The 19,587-nt window shown below is 61.9% G+C and overlaps 1 protein-coding gene across 4 annotated transcripts; it reads left to right on the top strand.

Moving 5' to 3' along the window:
• The first annotated feature begins 683 nt into the window (after positions 1 to 683).
• Positions 684 to 19,132, top strand: ARHGEF40 (Rho guanine nucleotide exchange factor 40). 4 transcript variants are annotated; one of them, XM_041738718.1, is made up of 24 exons: positions 684 to 1,170; positions 3,408 to 3,605; positions 4,203 to 5,448; positions 5,583 to 5,744; positions 5,886 to 6,006; positions 6,573 to 6,669; positions 6,758 to 6,838; positions 6,958 to 7,074; positions 8,072 to 8,167; positions 8,251 to 8,366; positions 8,666 to 8,792; positions 10,769 to 10,891; positions 11,058 to 11,201; positions 11,781 to 12,391; positions 12,469 to 12,703; positions 12,994 to 13,080; positions 13,668 to 13,883; positions 14,587 to 14,757; positions 15,954 to 16,131; positions 16,902 to 17,006; positions 17,231 to 17,374; positions 17,879 to 18,009; positions 18,413 to 18,459; positions 18,577 to 19,132. In XM_041738718.1, the coding sequence occupies exons 1-23, from the start codon at positions 1,168 to 1,170 to the stop codon at positions 18,452 to 18,454; spliced, it is 4,551 nt and encodes a 1,516-aa protein (XP_041594652.1). In that variant the 5' UTR covers positions 684 to 1,167; the 3' UTR covers positions 18,455 to 18,459; positions 18,577 to 19,132. The 4 variants fall into 4 exon arrangements, 3 of the variants coding, with proteins under 3 accessions (XP_041594652.1, XP_041594654.1, XP_041594653.1); XM_041738719.1 differs by lacking the exon at positions 17,231 to 17,374 and having other exon boundaries at positions 983 to 1,170; positions 18,577 to 19,131; XR_005985282.1 differs by lacking the exons at positions 17,879 to 18,009; positions 18,413 to 18,459; positions 18,577 to 19,132 and having other exon boundaries at positions 982 to 1,170; positions 16,744 to 17,006; positions 17,231 to 17,274.
• The last annotated feature ends 455 nt before the right edge of the window (positions 19,133 to 19,587 follow it).

Below are 19,587 nucleotides of genomic sequence, written 5' to 3'. Positions count from 1 at the left end.
CCACCCCCGGGTTCCCCTCCCGCAGCCCCAGCGACTGCCCAGGCCCCGGCGCCCCCGCGCAGGTGCTCATCCCCCCCGCCCAGGTTCTCCAACGCCAGCCCCCAGCCGCGGTGGCACCGCCGTCAGGCCCGTCTACTGCCGAGTGTCCACTCCCCTGCAGGGGCTGCCCGGGGCGGGGGGGGCGGTGCTGGCATCTCCTGTCCGTGCCCAGGCCTCCTCGGGCCCTGGGAAAGCCTCGCCGGCTCGAGGCACACGCGACGCGGTGGAGGATGGGTGAGCCTAGAACTCTCTTAACCCGCCTGCCCCTTTGCTGCGTGGAGAGCCATCCTCACCGCCACAGCCCGCGCGGCCCGGGGACACCTGGGCCACCCCCCGGGCCACCCGTAGGAAGGAAGGGGCGGAGTCGCGTCTCGAGTCCTGGGGCCTGAGCGGGAGGGGGTGCGGAGGGTGCGGGGGGGGAGGGGCGGGAGGGGTGCGGGGGGGAGGGGCGCGAGCACACCGCTCGGGACGCGGTGCGGACGAGGCGCACGCCCCTGCAGGGCCACCCCATGCCGGGGCCGGGCCCCGCCGTCGCCCCCACCCCTCGCCGCCCCCGACCGCCCTCCCCGGCCGCACACAGGGGCCCATTGTCGGAGCGCGGAGGCTTGAGGCCCCGGGGAGACGGGAGGGGCGGAGGCGCGAGCCCCTGAGGGTGCAAGGGTTCCCGGGGCCTGCCCTCCGTCGGCGGGGCCCGCGCCTCCTCTGGGCTCCGAGGACCGGCCCCCCACGCGAGTTCGGCCGCCAAGCCGCCCACCCCAGGCCGGGGCCCCCGGGAATGCACGCCCCGCAGCCTCCCGAGTGTCCTTGGGGGCCCGCGCGGACCCCGCAGGGAGCCGGGCGGCGGCGGGCGCAGGGGGCACGGTCCGCAGGGCCCGGGTTGCCCGCGGGAGAGCGAGAGCGAGAGCCGGGCGCGGGACGCGGCGGGAGGGGCGGGAGGGGCGGGGCGCGGCAGGAGGGGCGGGGCGGGGCGGGCACGCGGGCGGGCGGGCGGCCGTCTCGGCTCTCCCTGGCGGGGCCCCGCGGCCCGAGCGCCGCCGCGACCGGAGCTGCCCCCCAGCCAGACCCGGCGAGACGCGGGCGGCGGGACGGAGGGAGGCGGCGGCGCGCCCGGCCCCGCCCGCCCGAGCCATGGTGAGTCCCGCGCCGCGGCCCCGCGGTCCCCGCCGGCCCCGTCCCCGGCCCCGGCCCCGGCCCCGGCCCCGTCCCCGGCGCCCGCTCGCCGGCCCAGCGCTCCGGCTCGCCTGCCTCCCTCCCATCCCCCTTCTTCCCTTTGATCGCCCGTCCGTCTGCCCCGCCGCGCTCGGCTTTCTTCCCTCCTCTCGCCCCCTCCCCCTCCGCCCCTCGGTCCCCCGACCCCACAGCTCCCCGCGCCCTCGTCCGTCCCGACCTGTGCCTTCTTTGCAGGCTGGTCCAGCCCCCGCCCCCCGGGGTCCAGCCCCCCGCCCCCAGCGGAGACCCCTGCAGTCGGGGCGGCGGCGGCGGCCCGGGGGTGCGGGGGCGCCCTCGGGTCGGCGGGTCGGCCCTGGGGTGCGGAGGCGCCCTCGGGTCGGCGGGTCGGCGGGACGACCCGCCTGGAACCACCATTTTCCATCCCAGTCCAGCCCGGTGCGCGGGGCCCACCCATCCGGCCCTGGGGACCGGCCGCAGCTGCGCCGGGCGGGGGCCGGGAACACGGCCGGGGAGGCACATGCCCGCGGGGGGACGGGGCTGCCCCGGGCCGGGGACCGAGGGGGGCGGGAGCCGGCGGGGCCCGGGGGCGTGACAAGGGAGCCCGCGCTAGGCGGGGGCCGGGGCCGGGGCCGGGGCTGCCGGGGAGGGGTCGGCGCGGGCGCGGGCGCGGGCGCGGGCGCGGGTGCGGGCGGACGCGGTTCTGGGAACTTTCCCGGCAGAAGTTGCCTGGAGCCCCTGCAGGAGCGGCCGGCGGCCGCGGGGCGGAGGAGCGAGGCCCGGGGGCCCGGGGGCGGGAGGAGCACCGCGGGCCGCGGGCCCCGGAGGAAGGGCTCCCCCGGGCAGGGAGGCCGGAGCGGGGCACCAGGGGAACTGGGCCAGGGAGAGCTGACTCAGTGGCTCTGCTCTCGCTGCTGGTCGCGGCCGAGCGAGGCCGCCGCGCGCTCCTGCCCGCCGCCTCCCACCCCAGACCCCTCCTCCCCTCCTGCTGCGGCAGTTTCCTGTGGCGGAGACTCTCGCTCAGCCATGAGCTCACCGCCCCTAATGGGTTGCAGCTGCCTCGCTCCTCGAGCTCCAGCTCCCCCCTCCTGGCCTCCGATCGGACGGCCCGCTCCGCCTCCCCGCCCCCCGGGTCCTCGGAACACTGGGGGGTCTGTCCGCCCGCCCACACACCCTGGGCCGCGGCTCCGTGCCCACGCCGCGAGGGTGCGTCCCTGGAGGGGCTGCCCCAGCTCCCCAGAGGCTCAGACACATGGGCCAGCTGGTAGAATACGCAGTTTTGTCTGCGGTGGGGGGGGGATGGGGTGACCGTGGAGAACTCCACCGACACCCCCGCAAGCACCCCCTGCCCCCTGCCAGCAGGGAAAACCTGATAAAAAGAACTTCAAAGGCATCTTGAAAGAGAAATTGGCCTGCAGAGGACTAGCCTGAGGAGCACTCCTTGAGGGCCTGGGCCGGAGTCAGCCCCCCCCCCCCCCCCCCGCCCCCGGGGATGCGCTCAGGGCGGCAATTCTGGGGGAAGCAGGGCTGCCTTCGGAGACAGCAACTGCAGGTGGAGCTGGCAGAGAGGTCCTCCTGGATTTGGAAAAATACATACCATCAAGGCCTCCTCCCTTCCTCACATGTTCCTTTTGTGACTTTTTCCTCTTTTGGCTGCCCCCACCCAGTTCTTTGTAACCCAATCCCACATGCTCTGGGAGTGGGTGATTGCTCTAGGGCCACTCCGGGAGAGGGAAGGTTGCTAGAGAGACAGACAACCCTTTAGTCCTCCTCCTTCCCACCCAAAGACCATCTCTAGTTTATGATCGTTTATGGTGGTGGCACCTCCACCTCCGTTGGAGGTCGCTAGCCCACAGGCCCCATGAGGACAGGCCTGTGAGATGGCCTCTCCACGCCCCAGAGCTCTCCTAGCCACCACCAAATCCCCTGGTGGCCCAGAGGACTGTCTCCTCTGAGGAGAAACTATGCAATGGTCCAGCTCACAGGAGCCAGCACTGGCCCCGAGAGATCGAGAGATCGGAGACATTCGCAGTAAAGCCTCCCTGGATCTCCAGGGGAGATGACCCTGCTGGCCCCCTGCGGCCACCCAGGCTCATCCAGCGGCACTTCCTGAGGGGCCCCTGTGAGCACACACTGTGTGCACTGTGTGCCCCCCGGGGCCGTGCTCTCTAGGGATCTGCAGCTGGCCTTCTTGCCCCCAGGAGCCCGAGCCAGTGGAGGACTGTGTGCAGAGCACGCTTGCAGCCCTGTACCCACCCTTCGAGGCGACAGCTCCCACACTGTTGGGTCAGGTGTTCCAGGTGGTGGAGAGGACTTATCGGGAGGATGCGCTGAGGTACACGCTGGACTTCCTGGTGCCCGCCAAGCACCTGCTTGCCAAAGTCCAGCAGGAAGCCTGTGTGAGTGGCCCCTAACCTCTACTGTCTCACTCCAGAGACTCTCTAGACTAATTTCCCTCTCCCCAGAGATGCCACCTCCCAACACTCACCCCACAGAGGCACAGGCTGCTCAGATACTAACTCACACAAAGACACTCGTCTTCCCCAAGTACTGACCCCTGAGAGACATCAATTCCCCAAGACCCAGGCCCACCAGACCCAATTCCAGACATTCCCCCCCATACTGATTTCTCAACATACTCAACTCCCCCAGACGTGACTCAACAGAGAGCCTTCACTTCTGCAGATATAAAGGTTCCTAAGAGTCTCTGACCCCTCCAAGTCCACGGCATCTGCTGACCATGTCTTTGTAATGACTCAGTTGTTACTCTCCCACGCATGGAACGCATTTCCTAGAGAAGCTTCCTACTATCAGAGAACCAGCCAGTCCCAATCCCTTCCTCTGCTACATGAACCCCCCCGGACACCCCTCCTACTCCCCTGGGATGCTAACCCAGCAGGCAAAAGGGCAGCCCTGCCTAGGGTGGTCCCATTCTAACTGCCTTCTGCTGCTTCATCAGCAGAGGCCTGAGCGCGGCGTCCCACCTCTCTCCCCAGGCCCAGTACAGCGGCTTCCTCTTCTTCCATGAGGGCTGGCCCCTCTGCCTGCACGAGCAGGTGGTGGTGCAGCTAGCAGCCCTGCCCTGGCAGCTGCTGCGCCCAGGAGACTTCTACCTGCAAGTGGTGCCCTCAGCAGCCCAAGCACCCCGCCTGGCACTCAAGTGCCTGGCCCCGGGAGGTGGGCGGGTCCAGGAATTGCCAGTGCCCAATGAGGCCTGTGCCTACCTGTTCACACCCGAGTGGCTGCAAGGCATCAATAAGGACCGGCCAACAGGTCGCCTCAGCACTTGCCTACTCTCGGCGCCTTCTGGGATTCAGCGGGTGCCCTGGGCAGAACTCATCTGCCCACGATTTGTGCATAAAGGCGGCCTCATGGTTGGACATCGGCCAAGCACGTTGCCCCCCGAACTGCCCCCTGGACCCCCAGGGCTCCCCAGCCCTCCGCTCCCTGAGGAGGCCCTGGGCACCCGGAGTCCTGGCGATGGACACAACGCCCCCGCTGAAGGACCTGAAGGCGAGTACGTGGAGCTGCTTGAGGTGACACTGCCGGTGCGGGGGAGCCCCACAGACGCCCAGGGCTCTGAGGGCCTCCCCAGGACCCGGACGGTACCCACCCGGAAGGGTGCTGGAGGGAAGGGCCGGCACAGGAGACACCGGGCCTGGATGCACCAGAAGGGGCTGGGGCCCCGGGACCAGGATGGGGCCCGCCCACCCGGTGAGGGAAGCAGCATGGGGGCCTCCCCTGGGTCACCCCCAGGAGCCGAGGCTCTCCCAGAAGCAGCAGCTCTCGAGGCGTCGGAGTCTCCAGCAGAGACACTGGGGGAAGCCTCTGAATCTTTCCCCCTAAGGTCGGGGGACTTGGGAGGAGGGGCAGGCCAGGGGGCCGAAGGACCCCCCGGCACCCCTCGGAGAACAGGCAAAGGAAACCGGAGGAAGAAGCGTGCTGCAGGCAGAGGGGCTCTGAGCCGGGGAGGGGACAGTGCTCCACTGAGCCCTGGGGACAAGGATGAGGCCAGCCACCAGGAAGTCCCTGTCAGTCTGCACCCACCAAATGAGCACGAGCTCCCAGGATGCAGCCTGCTTGAGGAGGAGCACGGAGGCTCAGGGAAGGCAGAGCCGGAGCTGAAAGAGGAACTCAAACCAGCAGACAAAAAAGAGCCTCAGCCCCCAGAAGCCTGCGGACCTCTAGGAGAGCCGGCCAGAGAGAAAGATCCAGAGGGGCCCAGCCTGGCAAGCGCGGCAGGTGAGATGACACCGAAGCCAGCAGGGCAAGGACCACATAGGTTGGGCCCAGGAAAGGGCTGGAGGAGGTGCTGGGGGCCCAACAGCCAGAAGGCTCCCCGCCTCAGGCACGTAGCTCTGCTTGTGTCTGTGCAGGACCCACAGGTCCAGAGGGGCTCGTGTCAGACACACCACCACCACCCCTGGAGACGGCGCAGGAAGTGGGAGTGAGACAAGAAGAGGCCTCTCCGGTCTCCATCTCTGATGACCCAGATGTAGCTTGGGACTTGATGGCATCTGGATTCCTGGTCCTGACTGGTCAGTGGGCATCGGTGTTTGAAGGGAAGGGGGTCAAGGGAAGAGAAGCAGCCTGGGTGGGCTGTGGAGGGAGGCGGGGTGGGTGGTAGGTAGCCGAGGCCTGCCCCCGGCCCGGACAGCCTGACCATTTTGTGTCCTCAGGAGGGGTGGACCAGAGTGGGCGAGCTCTGCTGACCATTACCCCACCGGGCCCTCCTGAGGAGCCCCCACCCTCCCGAGACGTGCTGAGCACTGCTCTTCATTACCTCCACTCATTGCTCAGGTAACCGAGGCCCAGCATGGGCACCCTGGCCGTTAACCTCCTGCTCATGGGGGCCCTGACCTCCTTTCTTCCCAGGACACTGGCTTCCTGACCTCCGGGATGCCTACTTCCTCACCCCTCAATTTCTAAGCCATTGAGCCCTGACCTCGCTGACTTCTGACCTCTAGGATATCTTCATCAGTCCTCAGAATCAACACTGCTGATGTTCAGTATCCTAAGACATGACCTAGATTATCAGGGTACTGATGTAGTCGTTCAGCAGCGACTCGCTGGGCCCCATGAACCTAGGGGGCACCCCGCTGTGTCCTGGCAGGGGACTCACACCCTTCCAGACCCCGATCCTGGTACCTGGGACTGTGTGAGTGGAGACTCCGAATGCTAGGTCACTGCCTCTTGGACACAAAACCACCCTTGGGCCCTTTGCCTGTTGCTTCCCAAAAGTGCCAGGAACTGACTTCTCCTGAGGACTAGAGCAGTAAAACCAGACCCTGTGCCTTCATGCCCTCCACGCACACTTACACGCGTGTGTACACACACTGCCTCTTTGGTTCTTTCCGTGCCCTCAGGCCTGATCTCCAGATACTGGGGCTGTCCGTCCTGCTGGACCTTCGGAAGGCACCCCCACTGCCTCCAGCCCTCATTCCTGTCCTAAGTCAACTTCAGGTAACCAGCCCTTGACACGGGTACCCCTCTCGACCCTAACCGAGGGCTAAATTGCCCACAGTTTAGCATTATTCTTCTCTGCCCTCAGGATTCAGGAGACCCTCCGTTCATTCAGCGACTGCTGGTTCTCACTCATGATGATCCTCTGACTGAACCCTGTGGGCTTCAGGTTTGAGTCCCCTAGTGCCCCTCAGTAGTGGGGACGGAAGAGGATGGCGAGGGCCCCAGGCTGGTCCCTGAACCCCTGGGTGGCCAGGCCAGGAACCCCCTGTCTTCACGTGTCTACAGGGCGCTGAGTTGCTATCAGAGAGTGATCTGAAAAGAGTGGCCAAGCCAGAGGAGCTGCCGTGGGACTTGGGGGGCCACAGGGAACCCTCTCCCAGCTACTGGGTAGAGACACACCAGGTAAGCTCCACCTCCCCTACCCAAGAAGGCAGGAGCCAGGAATGACACCGCTGAGGACGTTCTGGGAGGGAGAGGCCAGACCTGAGACATGTCCTTGGGGTCGGGAAAAAGTGGTTTCCCTTCCATTCCACTCAACAAGTATTTATGGCTCACAGCCCATGAGCAAAATACCACGCATGTACCATGGGCTGCGGGGGAGATGAGAGAAGCGTATGAAATAAGTTCTTAACATGACATCAAACAGCATAAGATTTTTGGTGGGATCTACGTCACAAGCTATTGGAGAAGATTGTAAGGTCATTTTACTGCGGTTCTGGAAAGAGCTGACACTCAGGAAGGCTGGTTCTAGTAGCACGTGACCTTGGACAAGGAACTGTACCCACGTGCAGAGAGGCACCTTCTGTGCATGTTCCCTGCGCCAACATCCAGGCCTCGGGGTCCTCACCCACAGTGTGGCAAGCATGATATAATCTCTGATTCTATGAAGCTAAGTGCTGTGAATATTCAAGAAAAGATAAATGAGCTAAGTATTAAAGGGGGTCTGTAACATGGTCTCTAAGCTGTACATCAAAGGGAAGTGGATCTGAATAGGCAGAGAAGAGGGGATTTTTAGGGTGAAAACTTAGTGCGGACAGGGAGAAAGGAGACTCACGCTGACTAAGCTGTTTAAGGTGCCAGTCCTGGCTAAGTGCTTGCCTGTCATCATCCCTTTAAACCTCACAAAATTCTGTGAATCTCTTTTTTTTTTTGAGAGAGAGAGAGAGAGCATGAGTGAGAGCATGAGAGCATGAGTGTGGGGCAGAGAGAGAATCCCAAGCAGGCTCCATGCTCCATGCGGAGCCTGACTCCAGGCTCGATCTCACAACCCTGAGATCACGACCTGAGCCAACACCAATGTCCTACAGTTAGTAAGCGACAAAGTCGGAAGTGGACCCAGCTTGGCCTCCACAAAAGTCCAGGGGGGCAGCCACACCTGCAGCCCCGGTGTGTGTTGCAGGAGGTAGCGAGGCTGTGCCGCCTGTGCCGAGGGGTGCTGTGCTCTGTGCGGCGAGCCATCGAGGAGCTGGAGGGAGCAGCCGAGCCAGCGGGAGAGGTAGGACTTGAGAGGGGCCCAAGGGGATGGGGGCGCCCGGGGCTCCGCTGGAACCCCTCCCGGCACCCACTCCCCACCCCCAGGAGGCCACGGGAATGCTCGAGCCCCTGCAGAAGGTGCTGGCGGATCCACGGCTGACAGAGCTGCAGAGGGATGGGGGCGCCATCCTGATGAGGCTTCGATCCACCCACAGCAGCAAGTACGTGGCGGGGGGGGGGGGGGGGGGGGCGGCCGCACCGGCACTGCCAGATGGCTCGTACTGGGTGAGCCCCTGGACAGGAGAGCATGCCTTCCCACCTGGCATGACCTTCACCTGACGCCCCTGGCATCACAGACGGGGACTGGGAGGATGGGGAGTGTTAAATGCCTTGGCCGGGATTAGCCACTCGGTGGAGGAGTCAAATCCAGGCCTGCACTCTGACCCGAGGCTGTGCAGGGATGGAATGGGGGGGGGTGTTGACGAGGACAGTGGCTCACTGGGCCCCTCTCCCCCTGCAGGCTGGAGAGCCCGGGCCCAGCTGCAGTGTACCAGGAGGTGGACGAGGCCATTCACCAGCTTGTGCGCCTCTCCAACCTGCATGTCCAGAGGCGGGAGCAGCGACAGCGCCTGCAGCGACTCCAGCAGGTGAGGGCCCCCAGACCGCTCCTCCGCGGCCTGGGAACCTGGCCCCCACACTCCCTTTCCTGCCCACATCCACAGTGATGGCTTGATGGATGGCCCTCCCTCTGTCCTCACCCCACCAGAGGTTGGCCTGGTGGGGGTGAGAGTCAACAAGAGGGAGGCAGCACCTCAGCCCCGGAAGAGAAGCCAGACCTCCCCTGCCCCGCAGTTGATATTTGATCAAGGATCCTTAGAGATTATGAGATTAGAAGAGATGTTTGGGTGCCCTAGGGGATTCTGGGAGGAGCTGATTGACCCGAGTGTGCCTGTTAGCTTAAAATAATAAAAGTCCATTGATACCAGCTTTTTAGCTACACTGCCACCCGTGTTCCCTCAGCTCTTTCTGCGATGTCATCCCCACGCCTGAGGCTGGACAGGTCCCACCTCTTCCACCTTGAGAGGAAAGGATAATGGGAGATGCTAAGGCCTCTGTGGGGAAGATTTGGGGATAAGGCTGGTTTCTCTGAGTCTTGATTCTTCTCTCCTGGGGTTCAAAGCCCCACAGGAGGGCAGCTGCTGTGGCTCAGTGGTTTAGCGCCGCCTTCCGTCCAGGTGGCATCCTGGAGTCCCAGGATCGAGTCCCACATCGGGCTCCCTGCGTGGAGCCTGCTCCCTCTGCCCATGTCTCTCTCTCTCTCTGTGTGTCTCTCATGAATAAATAAATAAAATCTTTTTTTTTTAAAGGGGGGGATCCCTGGGTGGCTCAGCGGTTGAGTGCCTATCTTCGGCCCAGGGTGTGATCCTGGGGTCCCGGGATCGAGTCCCACTTCGGGCTCCCTGCATGGAGCCTGCTTCTCCCTCTGCCTGTGTCTCTGCCTCTCTGTGTCTCTCTCTTGAATAAATAAATCTTAAAAGAAAAATCCCCCTAGAATAGGGGATTATTCTAACATGCGGGGCCCAGGGGCCTTTGCAATCTGCTCCCCCAGAGCCCCAAGAGTGGTGAATGAGCACCGCATGGACCTGCATGTGGGCATCCGGGTCAGTGTCAAAGTGGGGCAGGGCTGTCTGTTTCCTGGGGTTTCTACATATTGGCTTCCTCCAACCCAGGATCCAAGGAGTTGTATCTCTTACTGTTTGCTCGCTTGCTTGTTAGCTGTTTTCCCCGTTTCAAAACTGTTAGCACACAGGAATTGGAGCCTAAAGTTCTCAGCTTGGGTTCTGGCTTTGCTAGGAGTGAGATGTTGGACAAATCTTGAAGCATCTCTGAGTTCCCAAGTCTGCATCTGTAGGATGGGGATCATGATAACAACACTTCCCTCGCAAGGGTGTAAGGATGACCAAATGAATTCATCAAAGGCCTGAACAAGGGTTTATGGTTGGGCCCTATCTTTTGGGAACATTCTCAGGCTTCTCATCCTCAGGCTGTCTTACCCTAGCTTCCAGCCTTTCTTCAGAGGAAAAAATTACTATCCCTTTTTTGATCAAATATCCCAGAACCAACATGAGAGTCCTTAGATTGCCATAATAGGCAACCAGAGCTGGACACACACACACACACACACACACACACACACACTGGGTTGTCTCTCCAAGCCAGGTACCTGGGACCCCTGCCCACCCGTTGATGGACTCTGAATGTGAAATTTCTCCTGGCCCTCAGTTATCCAGACGGTCGTCACATCCTGCCTCAGGCATACGCCAATTTTATCTATGTCCCCTCCAGGCCTAGCCCTGGACCCCTCACCCGCCTCCCTCAGTGCTTCCTGCCAGCCCAGCTTCCCGTCCTCGTGCTTTACCAAAGGTCTCTTGCTTTCTCTCTTGACCCTGGTGGAGACTACCACCGACCACTGTTACCATTCCCACGTGACAGCTGACAGGAGGGGGTTCGCCCAGGAGGCTGCGGATTGGGATGGTGGGGTTGGAGCTGGATCTCAGCTTTCCTTCCCATCGCATGGCCTCCTTCTCCCTCACAGCCCTGCCCTCCGCCCTGTCTGCCGCAGGTGCTGCAGTGGCTCTCAGGCCCAGGGGAGGAGCAGCTGGCAAGCTTTGCTGTGCCGGGGGAATCCTTGTTGGCCTTGCAGGAGATGGAGCTGCAGTTCAGGGCTTTCAGCACTGAGGTTCAGGTGAGAAGGGGGAGAGAGGCAGGTGGGGAGGGGAGAGGGGAGGAGAGAAGGGGGAAGGGGAAAGGGGCAGGGGAGAAGGGGGAGAGAGGCGGGGGGGGGGGGGGGGGGGGGAAGGAGGCCAGTCTGGGACGGATGGCCAGGTCTGAGGGCCGCCTTCTGTCTCCAGGAGCGCCTGGCGCAGGCCCGGGAGGCCCTGGCGCTGGAGGAGGACGCCGCCTCGCAGAAGGTTCTGGATGTCTTTGAACAGCGGCTGGAGCAGGCTGAGAGCGGCCTCCATCGGGCCCTGCGGCTCCAGCGCTTTTTCCAGCAGGTGTGTGCGAGCCGCCCTCCGCGCTGCCCTCCACAGGGAGCGGTCCGCAGGGTTTGGAAGCAGGGAGCCCCGCTGCCTGGAGTGTCCGCCCTGCCCCCTGCTTGCTCGCTGGCCCTGCGTGCCCCGCGGGACCTGCCTCCCGGGCGTGGAGGTCGTAGGTCTGGGCCTGCCCCTGACCGGTCTGTGGCAGCCCGGGCTCGTCTTCCACGCAGGCCCCGCTGCCTCCTTACGGGCTCCCAGGGCCACGGTTAGGGGGGACGTGGGTGGTAACGGGCGATTCTCCGGACCTGGAGGGCGGCGGCCCGGAGGCCGTGGGCTGGGGCGTGGGGAAGGGCACAGGGAGGCCGTGGGCTGGAGCGCGGGGGCGGGGCCTCCTGTGGGCTAAGGCTTGGGGAAGGGATGGGGAGGCCGTGGGCTGGGGTGCGGGAGGGGGCGCCGGAGGCCGTGGGCTGGGGCGCAGGGGAAGGGGCAGGAGGCCGTGGGCTGGGGCGTGGGGAAGGGGCGCGGGGGCGGGGCCTGGGGGGGACTGGGGCGCGGGAGGGCGGCAGCCCCCCTCACTGCGCCCCGCCCTCCCCGCAGGCGCACGAGTGGGTGAACGAGGGCGCGGCGCGCCTGGCGGGAGCGGGCCCGGGCAGGGAAGCGGCGCTGGCGGCCCTGGCCCTGCGGCGGGCCCCGGAGCCGAGCGCCGGCGCCTTCCAGGAGATGCGGGCCCTGGCCTTGGACCTGGGCAGCCCCGCCGCCCTGCGCGAGTGGGGCCGCTGCCGGGCCCGCTGCCAGGAGCTGGAGAGGAGGATCCAGCAGCAGCTGGGCGAGGAGGCGAGTCCGCGGGGCCAGCGGCGACGGCGGGCGGACAGCGCCAGCAGCGGGGGCGCTCCCCGGGGCCCCCACAGCCCGGCGCCCAGCCTCAGCTCCCTGCTGCTCCCCGGCAGCCCGGGCCCACGCGCCGCCCCGTCCCACGGCTCCCTGGCGCCCTGCGGCGAGGACTGCGCCGACGAGGGCCCGGACCCGGCTGCGGAGGCGGAGGCTGGGCCTGCGCGGCCGGTGCTCATCCGAGGCCTGGAGGTGAGCAGCACCGAGGTGGTAGACAGGACCTGCTCGCCTCGGGAGCACGTGCTGCTGGGCCGCGCCGGAGGCCCGGAGGGGCCCTGGGGAGGAGGCACCCCCCGCATGGAGCGCAAGCGCAGCCTCAGGTGAGGGCGCGGCCAGGGAGCCGGGGTGGGCCCCGAGCCCCGCACCGGCCTCCGCGAGCTCCCTGTTGCCCCCGCAGTGCCCAGCAGCGGCTGGTGTCAGAGCTGATTGCCTGTGAGCAGGAGTACGTGGCCGCCTTGAGTGAGCCAGTGCCACCCCCGGGCCCTGAGCTTACTCCTGACCTGAGGGGCGCCTGGGCGGCTGCCCTGGGCACCCGCGAGAGGCTTCGCAGCTTCCACCGGACCCACTTCCTCCGGGAGCTTCAGGGCTGCGCGGCCCACCCTCTGCGCATAGGGGCCTGCTTCCTCCGCCACGTGAGTGACCCCTACACCTTGTCCCGGCCCTGCCCTCCTGCATCTCAGCTCTCCCCCTTGTCCTTCCTCCTTGGTATTCGCCGCCCCACCCCTCCCAGAGGGTGCGTCCCCTGGGCTCCCCTGGATCTGCGCAGGCCTCGGCCAGGCCTTCCCTCAACCGTGGGAGCCTGTCACTTCCCAGGCGGAGAAGTGGCCTGTGTCTCCTGTGGGCTGTAGTGAGGATGGGGGCGAGGCAGGGGAGAGGCCCGTCTCTCACCACAGGGTGGCTTGTGTCTCCCCCACTGGCACAGGGGGACCAGTTCAGCCTTTACGCCCAGTACGTGAAACATCGTCACAAGCTGGAGAATGGTCTGGCCGCGCTTGGCCCCCTGACCAAGGTAACCTTTGCCCCGACCCCCATGGGGTGGGGGGGGCGTGGAAAAACCTAAAGCATACCCAACCTCAGAGTCCCTCGGGGAAGAAAGCTCCCCTGGATGTGTCAGGGGACATTTCCTATCAATCGTCTCCCAGAAATGCTGGATGCTGGGGGTGGGACAAGCCCCGGACTGGGAGCCCAGCCAGCCTGAATGTTAATCCCGAGGGACTCTGGGCAAGACTCTTGATTCCACTGGGCCTCTGTTTCTACGTCTGGTAAATGGGCACAGTAGCTACTGACCCTAAGTCAGCGCTGTGTGGGTCAAGACTTTACATCAAAATACGTGAAAGTGACTTCAAGGCTTAAAAGCCAGAGACCATGAGGGATTACTCCTCTTGCGTTCCCCTTCGAGGTACAGAGAGAGGGTGCTTGAGTCTCCTGCAGGCCCCCACCTGCCTCCTTCCTGGGGAAAGTCTCCCCTTCCCTCTGGCAGTATCTGGGCTTCATCGACCCCCCACAGCCTCGACTACCCTCCACCTTCCTGACAGAGCTCAGCCCCCGTTAGCTCCAGCCCCTCACCGCATCCCCGTCTGTCTCCTCCCCAACCAGGGCTCCGTGGAGAGTGGCCCTCACCTGCCCCGGGCCTTGGAGCAGCCCCTGGAGCAGCTGGCTCGGTACGGGCGGCTGCTGGAGGAGCTCCTAAGGGAAGCTGGGCCTGAGCTGAGTTCAGAGCGCCAGGCTCTGGGGGCTGCCGTGCAGCTGCTCCGGGAACAGGAGACCCGTGGCAGGGACCTGCTGGCCGTGGAAGCAGTGCGTGGCTGCGAGGTGAGGCCATGGCTCATCACTCCAGTTCTGACTGCGTAATCCTGTGGCCTCACGAACTGTGTCGCTGGTGACAAGAGAGCTAGACTCAAGGTCAGAGGGCCCAGGCTCCAATTTCTAATCAGGGAGATGGCCTTGGTCAAGTCACTGAACTTCACTGGGCCTCAGTGTCCTCGTGTATAAAGAAGCTGTGTCCTGCCCAACACGCCACCGTCCTCCCTCTGCCTCTGCTTTCCTGTCCATTTCTAACTCTTCTCTTACGCTATCGACTCCACACCTCCTCGGGTATCTGGACACCCGGCACATACCTTATCCTCCCGTATCTTGTCTCTAGCCCAGGTGTTCCAGAACAAGTGGGGAACCTGCCTCCTCTGTGATAGACCTCTTTCCCATCAGTTCTTTGCTGATTCTTTTCCTGGGTCAGAATGGTGCTTCATCCCCAACATCCAGAGACTTCCCCAAAGGACACTGTAAACACTACCTGCAGCGTACCTTCTGTCCAGAGAGGCAGGACTATGTTGCTAGGCCAGGTGTGCTGTGCACAGCGACCAGGAGATGGATTCTAGGCTGAGGCCTTCCCTGATTTCCTGACTCAGCCTGAGAACCAGTACATTAGGCCCCTTGCCCTATAAATCCCATTTTTACTCCCCATAAAATATACCCAAAGGGCTCCAGGGCCAATTATTTTTCCTTTCCCTTTCTCCAGACAGATCTGAAGGAGCAGGGCCAGCTCCTACACCGGGACCCCTTCACTGTCATCTGTGGCCGAAAGAAGTGCCTTCGCCATGTCTTTCTCTTTGAGCATCTCCTCCTGTTCAGCAAACTCAAGGGTACTGAAGGGGGATCAGAGACCTTCGTTTACAAGCAGGCCTTTAAGGTAGGATATGGGGGGCGGGGTGCCGGGGGGCTCAGTGGTTGAGCTTCTGCCTTCAGCTCAGGGCGTGATCCTGGGGTCCCAGGATCAAGTTCCGCATCGGGCTCCCTGCAGGGAGCCTCCTTCTCCCTCTCCCTGTGTCTCTGCCTCTCTCTCTGTGTCTCTCCTGAATAAATAAAAAAGCTTTAAAAAAAAAAAAAAGGTAGGATGCTAGAATGGCGGCGGGGGGCGGGGCGGCGAGGGACAGGACAGGAATTCATGCTCTTCTTGAGAACTCAAGATGTTCTAGAAAATAATTCAACCCCCACTCAGGTTGAGAATCTGAATCATCTAAGACAGGTTTTGACCTTATCAACCATCTGGTTAAGGTGTCAGAGGTGATAGACATTCCTGTCATTGTCATTGGGATTTTCCTTTTCATTCTTGTGGGATATTTATGAGGCATTCCAAGCCAGAATAGAGGAGGACCTTTCCCATTAAGAATATATGCTTTTGCGGTGGTCCCTGGGGGCAAGGAGAAAAGGATCTATCGTCTATCTATTCATGTATCTGTGTATCTACGTATCTATCAATAGCTTAAGTTGAGGGAAGGAACCAATGAAACGGAACCTGAGAGGAAAGAGGCCTTGCTTCAGGGAAACAGCTCTGGTGTCCATCAGAGACCTATAGTGCTAGGGGCACCCGGCTGGCTCAGTCTGTTGAGCATCTGACTCTTGATCTCAGGGTTGTAAGTGCAAGCCCTACGCTGCTTGTAGAGATGACTTTAAAAAAAAAAGAGGGAGAGGGAGAGGGAGAGAGACCTATAGTCCTAGATCTGGCAATGTGACATGATTCTAAGGGATTCTTAGTCTCTCTCTACATTTACTCGAGCTATCCGGGGCAGGGGGCGGGGCGGGGGGGTGGTACAGTATAGAGGAAAGAGCCTAGGTTTGGAACAACGTAGACATGGGTGTGAACTCGTTCTCTAATAAGCCATGATAAGCCCCTGGGCGAGTTGCTTCGTGTGTCTGGGCATTCCCCTTCTGTAAATTATGGTTGTCATGAAGACTAAATGTGGAGCACTTGGCATATGGTGGGTGTTGAGCAAACATTTACTGAACATCTACCAGATGCCAAGCCAAGTGTAGTGCTTTTCCATGTGGTACCGTCTAGCCAGGACTCACTCTGTCTGCACCCACTCTTCCCCCGCTCTTTCTCAGACTGCTGACATGGGGCTCACAGAAAACATCGGGGACAGCGGGCTCTGCTTTGAGCTGTGGTTTCGGCGGCGGCGTGCACGAGAAGCGTACACTCTGCAGGCATCCTCCCCGGAGATCAAACTCAAGTGGACCAGTTCCATTGCCCAGCTGCTGTGGAGACAGGCGGCTCACAACAAGGGTACCGGGCAGAGCCGGGGAGGGTGGGCTCGGGCCCAGGTTAGGGCAGGAGGTTAGCCGGAGCGTGCAGAGACCACCTGGGAAACCACCCGGGGTGGAGAAAGAAGGACTTGCAAGGTGATTCAAGGTCTGACTGAGAGGGATTGCGGGCACAGAGATTAGCCGAAGGTACACCAAAAGCATAGAGGACGCTACCAATTTCAGAAAAGCAAGAGCAAACGGTAGGGCAAAAGAGAGTGGAGGAGTGCTCACTGGACCGGGGTTCCAGAATTTACCTGCTGTGTGACCAGACTAGAATTTCTGTGGGTTTTGTTTTGGGGTTTTTGTTTTGAATGCTCTTTAGCCTCTTTGCACTCATCTGAAATTGGGAAGCGACAGCTACATCCTGGTGTAATAGGAGATGGTCAAATAAGGTGGCATCTAGGGAAGCGCTGGATAACCTCTAGAGGTGTGTAGAAACCAGGGGCTTGCTCTTAATGCCCAAGATGGAGGGCACAAGGGGAGAACTAGAAGTTGGGCGGCTGGAATGCCAAATGCACGGGATGTAACATGTGGGAGACAAGAGACAGCTGTCTGAGGAGGAAGTTGAGGTTCCCCGTCCCCATCCATGTAGTGACAGTTGACAGCAAGAGGAGCAGGAGATACCAGATGACTGAGAATCGGCAAGGAGCAGAAGACTCCACGACAACGACGACGACGACGACAACGATGGTGCTGGGGCTTGGAGCGAGGGGGCTGAAGGAGGTTGGTAACAGGGTCTCTGTTCCCTAGAGCTCCGAGTGCAGCAGATGGTCTCCATGGGCATTGGGAATAAACCCTTCCTGGACATCAAAGCCCTTGGGGAGCGGACGCTCAGTGCCTTGCTCACTGGAAGAGGTGAGGGCCACAGTGCTGGGGGGCGGCCCCCGAAGTCAAGACCTTGAGAGTGAGGGCATAGTGGGGATGCCTGGTGGGAAAAGGAAGGGTAGCGCATGGACATGTCTTCCCAGAAACTGTGGGACTGACCGGGAGGCCCTCTGTGAGACGGAGGGTCATTTCCAAGAGCCAGGAGGGCTTTCCCACACCAGCCCCCCACCCCACCCCCGCCCCCCTCTCTGCAGCCGCCCGCACCCGGGCTTCCGTGGCCGTGTCATCCTTTGAGCATGCCGGCCCTTCCCTTCCCGGCCTCTCACCGGGAGCCTGCTCCCTGCCTGCCCGCGTCGAGGAGGAGGCCTGGGATCTGGACGTCAAGCAAATTTCCCTGGGTGAGGCACCTCTCAAGGGGTGGCTCCCAACAGCTGGGTCATCGTGGTGATGCTCAGGCCGCTTGCTGCTAAGCAATTCCTTTTTCTAGCCAAGTAGCCCAGTTGCCATGACAACTATGTACAGCTTCCCCATTGCTAAAAGAGCCTTCCATCTGGTTGCTAGGATAATGCTTACAGCAGCCTGTTGCTAAGAAGCACTTCCTCTGTACCTCTCTCTCTAGCTCTCCTTGGGTTTCTATGGAAACTGCTCAGCTTCCTGTTGTACTCTCCTGGTTCACCACGGCAATCCTTATAGTTTCCTGTCGCTTCTTCCTTGGTTGCTCTAATGATGCTGCTGACAATTTCCTGCCTCTTGGTAGGGGGGTGCTCTTGCAACTGGATTGCTATGGTGACTCATGGCTTCCTGTTGCTATGGAGCTTTTTCTTCCCTGATGGAGCAGCTTGGTTGCTTAAGGTAATCTAGAGGGGTTCTATACCCTGCTCTCACCCTAGCTTCCCCTCCAGCCCCAGAAACACTTGACTCTTCTGGAGATGTGTCCCCAGGACCAAGAAACAGTCCCAGCCTGCAACCCCCCCACCCTGGGAGCAGCACTCCCACTCTGGCCAGTGGAGGGATCTTAGGGCTGTCCCGGCAGGTAAGTCCCTGAACTAGGGCTGGCTCGGGGCGACCTCTTCAGCCGCCTTCTGAGTGGGCTAGTCTGATCATTCAGCCCATGGGGCCGGGGAAACCAATGAGCCTGTGCTCCCAGCAAGAGCACAGGTTGGATATACTGTCCGGTGTGCCTTTCTCCTCTTCCCCAAGGTCTGAGAGGCATTAAGGTCAGAAGTGAAAGGGAATCTTTAATAAGGAGCATAGTGCAGGAGTAGACGGCAAGGGGGGAATGCCAACAGCATCTGGACTTGGATTAAATCAGCAAAATTGAGGGATTTGAGGGAGGAGAGAGGTGAATTGGCAGGCTTGTGGGGTGGGGTGGGGTGGATATAGGTAAGAGGACATTGCCTCACCCTTTCCGTTCACTGCTGTTTGCCCCTTTGCAGAGTCATGTCCGAGCCCTGAGTGACCCCACCACTCCTCTGTGAGCTGGGTGAGTCAGCAACACCCTGTCCACTGTACCCGGCACCCCTTCCCTCCTGCATCAGCTGCTTGCAAGTCAGCTTCTTCCTTCTCCCAACCCATCTCCCTCTTCTCTCCTGGCTCCTAGAGAAGATGGAGAACTTGGCTACAGCCCCTCCTCTCAGCACGTTTCGGGCCGGGCCAGCAGTGGAACACAGTGGAGGACTGAAGAGTACTGAGTTCCTTCCCTCTGCTTCTTGGATGGAGACGAGGTCAAAGGACCAGCACCTTGCCCTGCTGCTATCTCTAGCTCTCTCCAGCCGGGTGCCTTCCTAGGGGAGCCAAAGCGGCCACACTTGCTTGCCTTCATACCTGGAGGTGGAGAAATCCTCCGTCATCCAGTCCTTCCCCCTCCTCCTGGGCCACCGTGTACTCCCAGGGTGCTGCCCCATGGCAGCCCTCCCCTCCAGCCTGAGTTCTCCCCTTCGTCCGGTGCCACCCGGACTCTCCCTGAGAAGACTCCTCTCCTGCCAGGCCAGCTGCAGTTCCTGGCAACTCCATCCTGGGGTGTCCTAGGAAACGGAGCTCTGCAAACCATTACAGGAGTGGGGAGGGAGGAGGGGGGGACTTTATACATGTAATTACTGTTATTATAATACTATTGTTATATTAAATGTATTTACTCACACTCTGCGTCGGAAGAGCTAGAGCACAGCTCTGGGTTGAGATTATCTTACCACCTTGAGGACCTCCCCCCCCCATCCAACCATTAACTAGAACACAAGAAACATAACCGGGGCTTCAAGCCACCGAGTACCCCTTAGCGGCCCCACACTGGGCCCGGATGTGGGCACATGTGGCTCCTCTGCGGTGGCTCTCAGAGGCTCAAAGCATCCTGCGAGCTTCTTCCCGACCCGCTAGGCCCGCTCGTTGAGGCTGAGGCGGTCGGGTCAAGCCAGGATCCAGCACAGTCCAGCCACCCTCACCCTAAGCCGCTCAGCCCACCGTACAGAAGAATCAGGCCCCAGGGCTCCTTGCTAACCCCTGATTCCTGGGCCCCCCACCCCAGAGCTGCAGAAGCCACAGCCAGGGTGGGGGAAAGCCCAAGAGGTCTTGCTTGGCACGAATCTCTCGGAGGGTGGGGGGGTCACTAAGTGCC

This window comes from Vulpes lagopus, chromosome 23, assembly GCF_018345385.1.
Source record: "Vulpes lagopus strain Blue_001 chromosome 23, ASM1834538v1, whole genome shotgun sequence".
NCBI lineage: Eukaryota > Metazoa > Chordata > Mammalia > Carnivora > Canidae > Vulpes > Vulpes lagopus.
This window is presented reverse-complemented; position numbering and strand designations above follow the sequence as displayed.

Bases quoted from the DNA above. Each gene is read 5' to 3' on its own strand.
- ARHGEF40 (XM_041738718.1), top strand. The intron at 6,670-6,757 runs GTAACCAGCCCT...CTCTGCCCTCAG, and splicing joins CTGTCCTAAGTCAACTTCAG to GATTCAGGAGACCCTCCGTT. The intron at 12,392-12,468 runs GTGAGGGCGCGG...TTGCCCCCGCAG, and splicing joins GAGCGCAAGCGCAGCCTCAG to TGCCCAGCAGCGGCTGGTGT.